We start from the raw sequence: 15,625 nt of genomic DNA, 5'->3' as shown, positions 1-15,625 counted from the left end.
ATTAGATAGTAAGAGTGGCATTAAAAAAAATCAGGGGATAAAATAAAATTTTGCAATCTGATTTGTTTGTACATTTTCTTTACAAACTACATTGAATTTTGGAATAAAGAATACAATTTCATTTATCTGACAGTATTGTTTAAATTGTGTTTTATTGAAAGACTTAAATTTTTGTTAGGTGTTTTATGTTGTACGGTTGTACAGTTGTGTGTTTAGTTTTTCGTGATTCACCAGAAAAATCTTGTCGCTACTCATAGCACACAGCACACAAATATTCATGCATTACAAACTTAAGGGGCCCTCACACCGGCAAAAATTTTACTCAATATTTTGAAGGTGTCGTGTTTGTACAAAAATATTGAGAGTGTGAGGAAATATATTGCGCAAAAAAAAAAAGGGCTGTTCATTATTTCGTGGAGTGTTCAAAAGTTTTCCGAAAGTTTAGAAAAGTTTTGCGGACCCGTCAATATTTTAATAGCACGAGAGTGCCGTGTGAAAGGGGCTGACAAAATATTGCGCAATATTTTTGTGTGGTGTGAGGGGTCCAGACCATTCAATATTGTTGTACAAGTATGAGCTCAACAATTTTGCGCAAAATATTGAGCGAAATTTTTGCCAGTGTGAGGGCCCCTTTAGCCAGAGCTTTCTGGAAAAGAAATATATAAATAGTGATGGCAGGAGACGCTCACCACTGCAGACGGCGGGGCGGGTCCAGCCGCTCCCGCCGGGCACTGCATGGTTCCACGGGCACAGGAACACTCCACTGGCTCCGTCGGCACCGACACGTTCGTCTTGTACACGATGCTGTCCACTTCCAGCGGCTTGCAGTGCGTACTCCTGCGACAAGCCACCAGCAACGTTCCAGACAAATCTCTCACGACAGACCTCGCCTCTCTTCTGATGTACTTACCGACAAATGTTACGCATACAAAGGCAAATTAAGACACCGGAACAGAATCGAACAGAATATTCACATGGGAAACGTTGTTGTATGAACTGCTCAACAAAAAAAAAAAAAAATCACGGGCCTGAACAGGACTGACGTGAACCACACGATGATACACGGATAAGCAATTATCAAAATGTAAATTTCCTGACCGTAATGTAGTGGTTTCACTGCCAGTGAAGGAATGTTTGGAAAGTTCGCTTTCAGGTACGCGACGTGAGTTGAAGGTTACGCCCGGGCGGGCAAGTCAGACAGCCGACTGACGATAACTACGTATCTCCCGTTACGGGGTGTCATATTTGTCATACAAAGTATTCAATGGTAGGCTTATAAAGATAAATGGTGTGACATATTTATCATTGAGTGTCATTCTATGCATTTATATCAAGTGAAGAATACTTCCCTACACATTTTGGAACACATTTAGTAAATTAACCTTGCCATTTACGAAGGCCAAGGCGATACGCAATTTCCGATAACGCAAACAATTTTAGGAACTTATTAGTCGTGCTAAGTGAAGGATTGTTGTATTCACGTGAGCTTTTCTTGTGCCACTTTCGGCAGTATGAGTTATTTAAAAGCAGAACATTTTAAAGCAGCGAGTGGAAGTTAGAAGAATTTAATTTAGAATCTGCAACACAAAAGCTATCCTCAGAGCAAATGTACAAAAGATATAAGAATGCACCTATAGGCAGAGGATGGCAAGGAGAGTGAATGAGGAGGTGGAAGGGGCTGCACACACACATGAAAGAGGAGAGGACGAAAGGAGAGAGAGGAACCCTGCGACTGACATCATTCTCCTCTCTCTCTCTCTCTCTTTCCCTGCCAACCCCCCCCCCCCCCCTTCTACCTTTTCCCATTCCCAGCCCATCAGCCACACCCGGTAAGAAATAAACACAAACGCACAAGAGAGGTCAAAAACTGGCACTAGTGATGCAGTTTAACACCACAGAGCTTGCAGTTTTTAAACTAAGCTGTTCTCATTGCTGAAGGGTTGAAGCATCCGAGAGTTGGAGCAAACACGGCATGGCAGGTCTGAAGAGAGTTGCCTACATGAAAATAAAAAAAAATAGTTGAAGAGACACAAAAAAAAAAATCCTCGACGACACATTTTTTGTTCATAAATAATTTTTCTTCTAAAATTTTTTTTTTATACACTGTATCGTTTTTGAGATATAACGTGATTTAGACATATTTTTTTGGAAGACGCGGGAATCATTATTTGCAGTTACGAGTGCCGTTGTCAGTTCTCGTAGTTAAGCAGGTCTGAAGAGAGTTGCCTACATGAAAAAAAAAAAAAATAGCTGAAGAGACACAAAAAAAAATCCTCGACGACACATTTTTTGTTCATAAATAATTTTTCTTCTACAATTTTTTTTTATACGCTGTATCGTTTTTTAAGATATAACGTGATAAAGATATTTTTTTGGAAGACGCGGGAATCATCAACTGCAGTTACGAGTGCCGTTGTCAGTGAGGGCAGGAACACCCACTGTTTGGTACTTAGTGTGAACTCTTGTGTACAGAACTGTGTTGTGAGTTAACTTTGTGGCTCTTGTACCGGGCCAAGTGATAAGACACAGTTTTAAATCACCCGCGCCCCAAACTTTCTACAGTCGGCACCATGTAGGAACACTGCAAGGGTCGGCGTCCATGAACCGCGAGAGTGGCATCCCTGCAGCGAGAAAAACAAAAAGGATAGTCTTCGTTCCGATTGGCACGACGGCGGCAGGTCGCAGTGGCGCGGGCTGACGCTGCCGTGTAATTTATGTTGCAATCGTCGGTTAAAAACTTCTCGATACAGTCCACATATCATCGCCTGAGAATTGGAGTGTTCTATGTCCATTGAAGTCGGAACTGAGATATATGCATTTGAAAGTTCAAACAGCTATGAATATCATGACATAGAACAAAATAATATTGGTCTTAAATTAAGAACAAACATTTTTATGTGCGTAGATGTGTGTGGATATAATACAAATGAATACTAATATTAATTTCGTGTCCATAGCATAAAAAACCTAAAAAGTGGACATTGAACACTCCAATACTCAAGCGGCGATATGTTTGTCAACATTAGCACGCACCTCTCGCCGTGCTGGTAGGCGCAGCGCGTGCCCATCCCCACCGTGCCCAGGAGCTCTCGCTCGTACGCGCGCGTCCAGTTGTCCCGGGGCCGCTCGCTGCTGAAGAACACGTGGTTGGGGGGCCCGTACAGCCAGGGCTCCAGGCTCAGGGCCGGCTGCACGGACAGCTGCGGCAGCACGGACGTGAAGCCCAGCGACAGGCACACGAACAGGGCGGGGACCACCAGCTGCAAGCAAGACCACGCCCCGTCCATCACCGTCGCCCCGTCCCCTTGCACGACCGTGTGTCTCCAATAATGCAGGGCGAACATCCGATCCAACATTTTTGAAACATTCGCAAAAATCACAAATATCGTTCTAAGCAAGCAAAGCTGTATTAAACTAATTTTTTACAAAATACACGATTAAAGTAAAAAAAATTTCTCATTTTACATTGGAACGGAACATGACATACACACACGCGCCCCCCCCCCCCCCCCCCCTAACACGGAGAATCCATGCACCAAATTTCCCGGCTCTACGCCTTGCCATCACCACACTAAGCAAACTACATAAATCAAACTACGTAACTCCTTTATTGATATGGATGTATTCATTTATCATTAGGAACAAAATTATTATGGTGGATTGCGATAAAACCGAAATACCACTGAAAAGCATGTCAATAAACCTTTATGACAAGTTAACGCGCAATATAACACCAAAATACAACAAATTAGTGAAATAATAAATCATCATTTTTGATTAAAAACATTGACTCAAGCTCTCACAAAACCATAATCTTTTAGTATATATATCAAATTTAATGAATGTAATTTTATTTAGCATGAAGTTTGTATCAAATTTACTTTTTTTTTGATCTTGCAAAACTCTTATTAGTAACTCATTTTCACATTATGACGTTGGTAATATTTTCAAAACACACAAATACTTTCCGATTTATTTTTATTGTTCCGAGAAGTTAGAAAAGCTTATTACAAATCATTGTACTGTAATTATTGCAAAAGTAAATCATACATTAGTCAAAAATTACACCATTTTGGTGAAATAAGTATAATGAAACATTTAAGAGTCAGATTTGTTTAATATGTATTATGCTATCTTTATGAATAAACAAAATTCATTAAAAAAAAATGAAAACAATAACACAGAAATATCCTGTTTTAAGAACGAAATTGGCCTAAAAAAAAACCACAAAATCTTGTTTTTGTCACGTAATGCTACAATATTCAAATAAATCTATAACTTAGGTACATGTGAAACTATTAACCTCACCTCCGACAAAAGAGCCTTGGGGTTTCTGTACGTGTGGTGGAAGCGCTTGATGAACAAGGCCCAGAACTGGCGCCAGTAAAGACCTCTCGGCCGTTCCCGGGGATTAATGGTGTCTGTGGTCGGCACACCAACGTCTGCTCGATGGATCGAAAGGCACATTGTCAGTGTTGTCGCAAGGGTAAAAAAAAACACACAAGAAATGAAACTACCACTCAACCATGATTCAGAAACATCAAATAAAAATATTTTATTGAAACGACAGGTCAGAAGGATTATTTTGTCACACATGGTAAATGTTTGCAAACTAGTTGAATTTTTCTGAAATTGTTTAATTTTTCATCCAGCTTCTGTCATTAGTTATAAATGTAAATACACACTTTTCCTTATACATGGTTTAAATTAAGTAATAAGTCACAAAAATCTACACTTTGATTACACTGCTTGTACTTAAAGTTATTAAACAATACGTTTAAACAATACAATTAATACGTAGACCTTAAAATCAATAATAAATAAGATAGAGTGCCTTGTGTACGAATTTCTCAAAATGGTTATCCTAGGTTACCTATATTTTTAGAAATGACTTACGGCAGAGCCCTTTTTAATACACTTTGCTTAACACGAAAAGGCAAATAGCATCTCCCACACTTGGCTTATACAGATGACTGAGAACATCGCTGCATAACCTTAATCTGATGCACGACAGTTAGAACTAGCCTTAAACTAAAATAACCAAACAATATCCCAAACATGCATGCTTATTCCTTCTACAGTATGCATGGAAAAACAGGTGGGGCAAAAAAATGTTAATAGGATACAACATGCAGCAGCTAAAAAATCCATATGGTTAAAACAAAAAATCCCTCGATGCTAAGTTATGATAAGCAACATAAATATAGGAGACAAAAAATAACTGAGAATATTTAGTTACTGTAAATCACAACCAGGTAATGTCAACAAAATCATGCACTTCACTTATGAGGAAAAAGTTACCAAACAACAATCACCCAACCAAAACACAAAATATACAATAGTAAACAGAAAAAAAAGGGGATTGTCTATAAAGTCGGTTTACGGATGATAATTTTACGTGATAACGTCATAAGAAAACATTGATGAAAATAAATAATGGAAACCACAATTAACTTTTCACTTCACTTTATAAACAGCTAACAAAACAGTTCACGTGTAGGTTGTGTGCTGCCGCTGTCTCTCTTCTACTCGGACGCATCGGCTGATGGAGTGGAAGAGAGATAGATGCGTCACAAGCCGATCGTGCCTCTCTATCGCTTGTTCCGCGCTCTCGCTCGCACGCTCGGCTCAGGCGGAATGTGACAATGAGTCATGCTTTTTCGTGCGTGCAGCCGGCGTTCATCGATTTATAACTTTTGCAGGAATACAAAAATTATGTTCAGAATAGATACATTAAAAATTAATTTTCAACCCATTTTAAGGCTTGTCACACATGACATATTGGCAATTTCATTTACTTGTCATTACTGTCATATATAAAAGATTTACCTGTAAATCAATTACCATAGCTCTCTTTCATTTTGCATTTTGTCTTCTTTTTTACAATTATTATTTAACAGTGGTAAAAAGTCATGTAAGCGACTACTTACATCTCCAAAATGACATTCATTAAAAATCTCATGGGAAAAGTTGTAACCCAACAAAAGAGCTATCTAAAGAAATTTTCAGGAAAATCCCTTAATAAACAGAAATAACGAGAAAATGAAAAAGAAAAAAAGAAAGAAAGAAAACCTCGGCATAATAGTCAGAGCCTGCAAAATACAAAAAATAAGCCCCAGGAAAGATCAAGAAAATCACTACACAGCACAAACCTAGAAATGTGCTAAACCGAAAAGTAAAAGAAACACCAATCAGCTACACAAGTGTAAGAAAAATAGTGAAACTAAAAATTGTTTGTATTAACTCACACTTGTGATCAGTACCACTCAAACGAACAACAATTTCTCTCTTAGCTGTAAACACAAAAAACAATATGAAACTACAAAAATTCTGCAGAGATAAAAAGTTGACAAAAATAATCCTTTAAACATAAATACTTACTAAGTACCTAATTAAATTATCATATAATCCCTACATACCGTAACAAGTTTCTCCATTACTTTTTTTTTCTAACCTAACATCTTCAGATGCAAGCAAAATACTTTATTAAATGGGAAAGAGTTCTTAAGTTTATTTTATTAAAACAGTTTTCTGTACTCACTGCATAAAAAAATCCACAGTCTAGGTACGAGAATCCTGACACGAACGGTTTCATCTACAATTATTATGTCACATACCCAGATAGATAACTAAGTATACAGTACAGAAAAATTACATACATTAAAATGTATTCCACCACCTGCTACTAGCCAATTATCCCAAAATGTAAGCTAATCTTCAGACTTCAGATAAAGTATAACACACTTATTCCAAGCATACAATGTTAAATATAAATGCAAGAATTGAATACAATGCTTATTTATTTCATTAGATGCATCGCAACACAATAAGTGTTTAGTTGCTTAACAGATACAGCCATACACCAACATAACAAAAGAAAAATTATACTGTAAGTTATTTGGTAGTGAATTAAGTGATGCATGCAGCAATCAACTTATAAAATCAAAATTTACACATATGCTTTAGCTATATATAAATGCTGTTGGTGAGTACAACATCTATTAGAACGTGCTGCAGCCTGTGTAGTATATAAGCTTGATTCATGAAATCAATGGTGTCACAAAAAGAAAATATCTTGTAAACGATGCAAAAAAAAAAAAAAGGGGCAGAGATGCAAGTAGTACCATCATTGTAGTCGCTTCCAACCATGTAAAGTGTGACGACACTGTCCGTAATCTCTTTCCTTCTCTATACGGCTGAGAATAAGAGAGTTACACAAATGGTGGCCAATGGCTAGAGATGCAAGTGAAAAATTTTTGAACCAGATATCTATTAAGAGATTTTTCTGGAAAAATAAAATTACAAATTTGTTTTTTTGAAAATTTTCCTTTTTTCCAAAACTAAAATAGAATTAAATAATTTAAGACAGATTGATATACTAAGATAATAGAACAAGATTTATACGGATATTTTTTTAGTATTTATCCTCTATCACAAAATTTCCATAGCACGTGTTAAATTTTATGTTACCATTATATTACAGTGCGTATAGTATATTTAATCTTTCTTTACTACCTAATGGTTCACTTTTTTAGTTATTTGGTTATATTTTTTATAAAATGGTTGATAATTTTTTTTTTGTTTTTTTTTTTCTGTTAAAGTATAGCACGAAAATTTACTGGTTTTGTAAATTACCAGGAAATTTTCCCTAAAACATTTTTTTTTTTGGAAAGCTAACATCTCTACCAAATGGCCAATCAAATGTCATGAGTAATAGGAGTGACCAATCCCATCAGGGAAATGAGTAGCACTATGTGGGAGGTTTAAGTTACTGTTTTTATTTACTAAGTGTCTCGTTGACATCAACGTCATAAGAGAACACTTCACAGAATATACCAGAGGGTTGATTATGAACACACATTTTGTGATACAAGACAAAGTAAACATTGAAGGCCATGGAGATACCCGCAAGAAAAGGTTGCGTGATTACGAACACAAGATTTTTTGCTAAACTCCGACCATTGATGACGTTCCACGGTATGCACAGCAACCTTTCAGTACGAACACACATTTCAGACAGTATTTATCAAACCAGTGTTAGATGATATACTACTTGTGTATTTGTTGGTGGTGAGAAATGAATAAGAGATTAACAATGAAATTTAACTATGATAGGTTTAAATAAAATCAAATTTTAGAGGCACAATGTTCTTGTTTTCAAACCAATTTACATTTAGGAACTGGTATCGTAGTAGTATTTTTATCTATTTATCATGTTTGCTATGGAAATATACAGGTATTGCAAAATTGACAACACAAATTTATTTTACTCGATTTTCAAATCAAATAATAATCAACAAATCACTGGTAAGTTTTAATGTCTGATATATATATATATATATATATATATATAAGTAAAAAAAATTATAAGTTTTACTGAAATTCAAAAAATCTTTTTCTGTGCCGAGCGATGGGTTTCCAGGTAATGTGTCAATTCTATGCAAATACGGACAGTGTGAAAATTATCGGTTAAAAGTAATAAATCTCAAAAATTTTACCATAACTTTTTTATTTTAAACTGAAGGTCATTATTAATTCATAATCAAATTTATACTCATGAACTGTCTCGGTCTACGACCATCAGCAACTCGTCAGTTTACAAGTGTTTGTGAATTGTGCAGTTCAGACCATAGCTAGCCGGTGAGGTCTAGTGCATCACAAATCGGCCAATGCCCATTGATGGACATGTTATCACGTTACGAACTGGAGAAAATTACAGCATGGTTATGTGTGTAGCTTTTCCTCAAAGTGCACTTACGTACCTGGTGGAGCACCCACGATTGTAACATGCGTCTGACTGCCGCTCGAATTCCTTTTCTGTCCCAAAAGATACCTTGGGTTCAATATCCTCATTCGCTTGGTTATGTTTCCTGCAAGTAAATAATGGTGATAAATTTTAAACTGCTTTAAAAAAAAGTAAATTTTTTAATACAAATTTAATTCAATGGATTGCTTACTACCATTTAAAAGTTTGACTGTCTCTTTGCGAATGTCAGTGTGGAAGAAAAATGTTCAATTAGATGTTTGAAACTTTAGATAGGAAATATGAGGGTTTATTACCACAATAAGAATAAGCTAAATTTATCAATATTGTTGAACACTCAACACCGCCAGATCATGAAAATTAATATCGAGCAGTCAGTCCTACTTAAAATTTTCCAGACGAAGTATGTTTATTTTTTGTTAAGAATTGACAAATAATGAACTACTGACCTACTGCTGAGCCCCGGCCAGAGACGACTCCATTTGCTACAGGTTCTGCTTCTTCAGCAACCTTAAGAAATATCTGCAAAACAAGACAAGAGTGAATAATTATTCATGGTGCTAAAAGTTGCTATAAGTAAAAAAAACAACCCAATGTCCTAAAAGTAATAATTGTGTCCTAAAAGTAATATGTAATTCAGGCCACAGCTGATCCTGAGGGTTTTTTACAGAAATTGTAGACAACAAAATAAATAAAAAAAAATTGTAAAATAAGACTGATTGTTTTATTTAGAATTCAGAGTGATTCTTATTCTGAGTTAATAAGAACTATATACTTACTTACATCATGTTTGTTTTTACACAAAATAAACAGAAGATATGAAGATAGAAGAGGTGTTGCTATGACACCACAAAGAGCAATGTATCGTGATTGTGGCATCCATCAAAACCATAGTTTGGCGAAATAGCAGAAAATAAATCCTACAATTGAGATATTGAAATAATTAGGTGTCTAAATTTGTGCCTTGTGCTATGTATATTATGATGTATCATGTGATGCTTTCAGAAATGGAGTCCATCACCACATGAAAAATATGTAGTAGTATTTTGTGCAAAATTTTACATTTCCACAAAAATATAGAAAGATCACGAAAAACTTTATAAAGACTACAAGGTTTTGACATATTTCCCAAGAGGCAAAAAAAAATCCGCCGATTGTCGTGATGACAGAGCTCATTTTCACTGGCCTCCACATTCATCTGACATAATGCCATCCTAACCTTTGGGGCTTTATAAAAGAATGTGTCCACGTTCCACCGCCAGAGTTGAGACACAGAATTGAAGAGGCTGTTGCTTCCATTACTACGGACATGTTAACCAAAGTGTGGGAAGAACTGGACTTTAGGTTGGATGTGTGCCGTATAACTAAAGGTGCACATATTTGACATTTGTAAAAAAAAAAAAAAACCAGGTCAGTTTTATCTTCAATTTGATGTATGATTTGTTGTAAATAGTCTAAATTAAACTGTTATAATGTACCATTGAAAATGGGACGTTCTTGTACGAACATCCTGTAATTTTCGTAAACAGACGCCTCTCTGGTAGCGGGAGTTGTTTTCAAATTGCGTGCTTCTTACTGAAGATCTGCACAGAGAGCGCGAGAGAGCACCAGAGAGAGAGAGAGAGAGAGAGAGAGAGAGAGAGAGAGAGAGAGAGAGAGAGAGAGAGAGATAGAGAGAGCGAGAGAGAGAGAGCGAGAGAGCGAGAGAGAGAGAGCGAGAGAGAGTGCGAGAGAGAGCGAGAGAGAACATGAGAGAGAGAGCGACAGAGAGCGAGAGAGAACATGAGAGAGAGAGCAAGAGAGAGAGAGAGAGAGAGAGAGAGAGAGTGTGTGTGCGTGTGCCCGGGTAGGCAGGGGTCTTGCGTGAACCTCGGGAGAGCACGGGAGAGCACGGGAGAGCACGGGAAGCGTGTGTCTGTGTGTGCCAGGGTAGGCAGGGGTCTCGCAGTTACCTTGGGAGAGCACGGGATAGCCTCACCTCCTCCAGCATGGTGTCGGTCAGGCCGTACGAGCTGACGCCGAGGGCTGCCATGTCAGTGTCCAGGTAGTCCAGCAGCAGCTGCAGGGGCTGAACCCCGTCCCCGTGGGGCAGCAGGTACACCAGCTCCGAGCCCCGCTGCTGGTGCAGCGTCGCCGACGGCACGTGCTTGCACACGGCCTCCGTTATGTGCAAGATGTCTGAAAGGACGGCCGGCACACCTTCACTACGACGGAGTCAGGGGCGTAGCCAGGGGGGGAAGGGGGTGTTTTGGGTGTCCAAACCCCCCCCGAAATATTAAAAAAATATATATGTACTTATGACAAAATTTACACTTGCCTAGCTATTGCAAATGCACTTAGATGAAACTAAGAAAGAACCCTTGAGCCGATAACCCTTAATATTCAGAAATCCAATATTATAATTACGAAAGTGCTTAAATAGCACCAAATTACACATTAAAATCAAAATTTTTCCGGGGGAGGGCCCCCGGACCCCCCTCCCTAGTACAGGGGCAGGGTGAAAGTAAACACCTCCCAAAAAGAAATCCTGGCTACGCCCCTGACGGAGTGCTACCTTAGCATCCAAACGTACACACCGTATTAACTAGAAAATAATGTGACTGAATAAACTGCAACTGTACTGTTTCAACCTTGCACTATTTCAATGTTAAATCATTTTTACGCTGTAGGAAAATGTTGCACGTTGAGTTCAAACTTCAATTTTTTTTTACGTGATAACGTCTTATAAATCGATGAACGCCGGCTGCACGCACGAAAAAGCATGACTCATTGTCACGTTCCGCCTTAGCCGAGCGTGCAAGCGATAGCGCGGAACAAGCGATAGAGAGGCACGATCGGCCTAAGCATTCCACTCATGTTATCACGTAAAATTATCGTCCGTAAACCGACTTTACGGACAACCCCCTTTTATTGTTACTGTGTACTGCATTTTTTTATTAATATATGTAAACAAGGAAAACAAGAAGGTATAGTAAAAACTTAATAATAGTCGTTTACGTAACTAATATTTGGTTGATGTTACTTAGTTATAATGGAAGTAAAAATATTTTGTCTAGTTTTTACTGTTTTTAGGTGATGATTAGACAGGTAAACTTATATTCGGAGTAGTCAACTTAATCATGACTCCACTAGATATATGGCACACCAATAAGCGAGTATGTTACCTAAGTCATGATGTTGACTCTCTATTGTGGTCCCTGGAATACAGCCATTAGGCACTGCTTTCTCTTCACAGGGCTAGAACAAAAAAATTACCTTTAGTGTATTTTATTTCCTTTCTTTTACACATACAGAAACCTCAAATTGAAACAGGTCAGGCATCAAAAAGGCATGGTGGAAATGAAATTAAATTACACGTATTGAAAGAACATGTGATCAACGAAATCATTACAAACCTGTCCTATGGGAGATAAATAAAACATTATATTATTTAAAATAATTTCATTAATCAAAGAAGCATTTTCATAAGAATGCTTTAAAACAATAAACTTAAGCTGGATTTTAAAAAAATTCTTAAGGAACATACAATTTCTAGTTTTCTCTGGTTTTCGTAATTGTACAACTTAGGTTCAGTAATGCAAAACTCAGTATTATATATAAATCGTTGGCCAGGTTTTGCGCGCTGGCACTAGTGTCATGCGTTACAAATGTTTAGATCTAGACAAACAATATTAAAAGCTAAACTCTCGCCAAAAATAGCCTGAAAAATAATACAGACAAGTAACTATCACATAGTTAAATAATAAATAAACACATTTATCAACTACTATAATAATTAGGGATGTGCGAGTACCCAATATTTTCAGGTACGGTTCGAATCCACAATTAACCGAACACGGAATCGTTGTATGTACATGGATTCGAACAGTATTACGAATATTCACAAAAGTTATAAATTAATTTAATACAGCTCACAAATACTAGCAGCGAAAAATAAACTTAGGCTACTATTATGTAAGTATTTATAATACGATATATCAAAGAAAGATATGTAAATTAAATAATAAACACAGTAACATTTAAAGAATTTTGAGATTTCGAGAGCTTAAACTATAATTACGAATTACGTCGTATAGCAAACTATAAACTAAAAACAATTACATACCTACAAGAAAAAAAACTTCTTGGCTATTTATTGGAGAAAAAATGGTTTTGTTTGCTGAAACGTTTATAAAACTGAGATTTCCTTGTGGCGTGCAGTTTATTATGATTGAGTTGGAGAATCAAATATGTTTTGGTTTTCATATTTTAAAGTGTTTATTATTAATTAAGTTTACATAATTATAAACATTTCAATCTGTGTGATAAATAATTGCCAGTAGTTACAGTTAGAAAAAAGAGAACAGACATTATTTTTAAATTAATCAATTATTTTTAATTATTCTGTGCTTAATATTCGGAATCGGATTCATATCTCAAATATTGCCAGGGATTCGAATCGGATTCGAACCGAACTGAAAATCAAGAATTCGCACATCCCTAATAATAATATTAAGTTATGATGTCGCTTGTTCAGGATTCATAGTAATAGGGCATCACTAGATATAAGCATTATTATTATTCTAATACATAAACCCTAAATAATTCACAGCAAAAAGAACGTACTAGTAACACTGCTGACGCACATACAACACACATACTAACATGCACGGGTAGGAGGTTCAAATATGCAAAGCCCTGGACGTCAGCATATGTGCTATATTAACAAATCCTATCATAATATACAAATATGAAAGTATGAATGTCTGACTATTTGTTATTCAATTATTTATTCACTATTAAACATATTTTGATGAGTTTTGGAATAAAGGTAGACAATAACTAGAATATATAACATACTGTATGTGTAATCCAGCAAAAAAAAAAAAAAAAAAAAAAAAAAAAAAATAAACCTACCTTGGAGAATAGGCATTAAAATCAATTAAAAAATATAAGACACTGTGACATAAGTGGCAATAGTGACATCAATATTAGTGAGCCAACTGCCTAGGTTTAAAGTACTGACATCGTCCGGGGCTACGCCCAGCTCGATATGCCATCACACCCCGCCACTCCACTCCTTCCCTGGCGTTTGAATCTCCCGCCGACATGTGTGTGTGTGCGTGTGAGAGCGCCGCGAACCACAGGAAGAGGGCGCAGTAGAATCAGTGCTTCGTACCCTTAAATTATTAGTAATTGGTTGTTTGTAATTCGCTTTCCTTTTTAGCCCCTGTTATTTTTATAATATTTGTCATTTCAATAATTAACGTAAATTTTAAGTGTATTGATGACGTATCCTGCAGGCCGCCAGAGACGTAGACTTGCCGAGGCCATAATGCAAAACCGATCTTCACCTTTTATTGAGAACTGCATAATAAATTTCTAAAGTAATTCTTATATTTTATAATTCTATGTAAGAGATTAAAGAATAGCTTTTAGGGTTTTCTTGAGTAAGCCTCGGCGCAATACGGCCCGAATAACGGTACCATCCGTTTTGGCGCGCTGCGTCATTGTCTAGCCACCCCGACGGCCATTGCTCTCCCCAGTCGATCTCTAGCGCTCACCGAGGTAGGAAGCACGCCGCACTCCGGGGACTTCAACTTTGATATTCATCTGATCCGGTAATTCTGTCGACTAGTAAGTACTCTAAAACGCTTTCGTGTATCCCCGGGGCCTACCTCGGGAGCCGACGGTTTGATTAATATCTGTTAACTCCGGTAACGGGACTTGAAACTTTCGTGACTAGCTTGTGAACTTATCATTGTTGAGCAAAGATAGAGTTCTAGTACAAGCCAGAATGTTTGAATTTTTTTTTCGTTTTTATTTTTAATTTTTTATTAATATTTTTTTTGTATTTTAATGATATCAAAGAAAACTTGTGGCGGTTTTCTCCGTGTGCTCCTGATTATTCTTGCCAATATTATGATGGTTTTCTCCGTGTGCTCCTGATTATTCTTATCAATATTTTGATGGTTAATCCGTGTGCTTACGATCATTCCTGCGGTTTCGGTCAAAGGTCAAGGTCACACCCATCCAAGATGGCCGTCGTGACGTCGCAATTCAAGATGGCGGACCGTGAGAAATCTGAGAAGCACTAGCAGGAAGGACGAACTTTTTTCTCCTTGGATACTATCGAAGCCAACCTCCCTTTGCGATCGATAGTGAGCGTTCCGCATCCCACATTAATGAAATAGATATTATTTACCTGCAAGCAACACGTGGCGACATCTGTTGACGACAGCCAGAAATACTTGCATCAATTTGCTTTGCATTAGATAACTTAACTCTCGCTGATGAAATATTTCAAAAACTCTATTTAAGAAATGGTTCCAATTGGAGAAAACTGACAGTTTGTATCTAACATTAGTCACAGAAGCTACCATGGATCGTGGTTTGTTATCTGCAGCTGAATCGGAAGGAAGCCGCTGTAGATACTGTGGCAAGGATTTTGCTATGAGAAGGAATGCTAGACGTCATGAGAAGAATGATTGTGCTAGAAACCCACTACGCAACATGTTAAGCTGTAATCGTTGTAGCAGGTTGTTAACACGAATTGACAGCTTAAAAAGACATGGTAGAACATGTAAAGTCAAGACTACTTACGGCATAGAGGACACCGATGGATCCACTACACTAAAGAAGAGTGATCTGCATTACGACAATAATTTTCCTTGTCCTGAGCGTGATGGTATTAGCTCACCCGATCGTGAGGAAGAACATAAATTGAAGGATGCTAATGGCTTCGGGAAGACTGAAACTAATGGAAGTATCAACACCGTGAAAAGTGAGAATACATTCAAGCCTATATTCAGTAGATCCTCCATTCTTTGTAAAAAATGATGGACTCCTAAAAAGGAAGCATGAAGACGATGAAGACAATTC

At 37.2% G+C, this 15,625-nt stretch overlaps 1 protein-coding gene across 2 annotated transcripts in view; it reads right to left on the bottom strand.

Moving 5' to 3' along the window:
* The window catches only part of LOC134539137 (phospholipid-transporting ATPase ABCA7-like), a 100,927-nt gene that overhangs the window by 32,456 nt on the left and 52,846 nt on the right, over positions 1 to 15,625 (bottom strand). The window contains exons 26-33 of one of the 2 annotated variants that reach the window (XM_063380885.1): positions 11,929 to 12,001; positions 10,743 to 10,942; positions 9,214 to 9,286; positions 8,763 to 8,870; positions 6,249 to 6,293; positions 4,309 to 4,442; positions 3,034 to 3,260; positions 690 to 837 (exon numbers count right to left, since the gene is read on the bottom strand). In XM_063380885.1, coding sequence (XP_063236955.1) covers positions 690 to 837; positions 3,034 to 3,260; positions 4,309 to 4,442; positions 6,249 to 6,293; positions 8,763 to 8,870; positions 9,214 to 9,286; positions 10,743 to 10,942; positions 11,929 to 12,001 — 1,008 coding nt within the window. The remainder of the gene's footprint in view (positions 1 to 689; positions 838 to 3,033; positions 3,261 to 4,308; positions 4,443 to 6,248; positions 6,294 to 8,762; positions 8,871 to 9,213; positions 9,287 to 10,742; positions 10,943 to 11,928; positions 12,002 to 15,625) is intronic. The other variant, XM_063380886.1, reaches the window with a different exon arrangement.

The sequence above is a fragment of the Bacillus rossius genome, chromosome 14 (assembly GCF_032445375.1).
Source record: "Bacillus rossius redtenbacheri isolate Brsri chromosome 14, Brsri_v3, whole genome shotgun sequence".
NCBI classification, from domain to species: Eukaryota; Metazoa; Arthropoda; class Insecta; order Phasmatodea; family Bacillidae; genus Bacillus; species Bacillus rossius.
The sequence above is the reverse complement of the archived record's forward strand: the minus strand, read 5'-3'. Positions and strand labels throughout refer to the sequence as shown.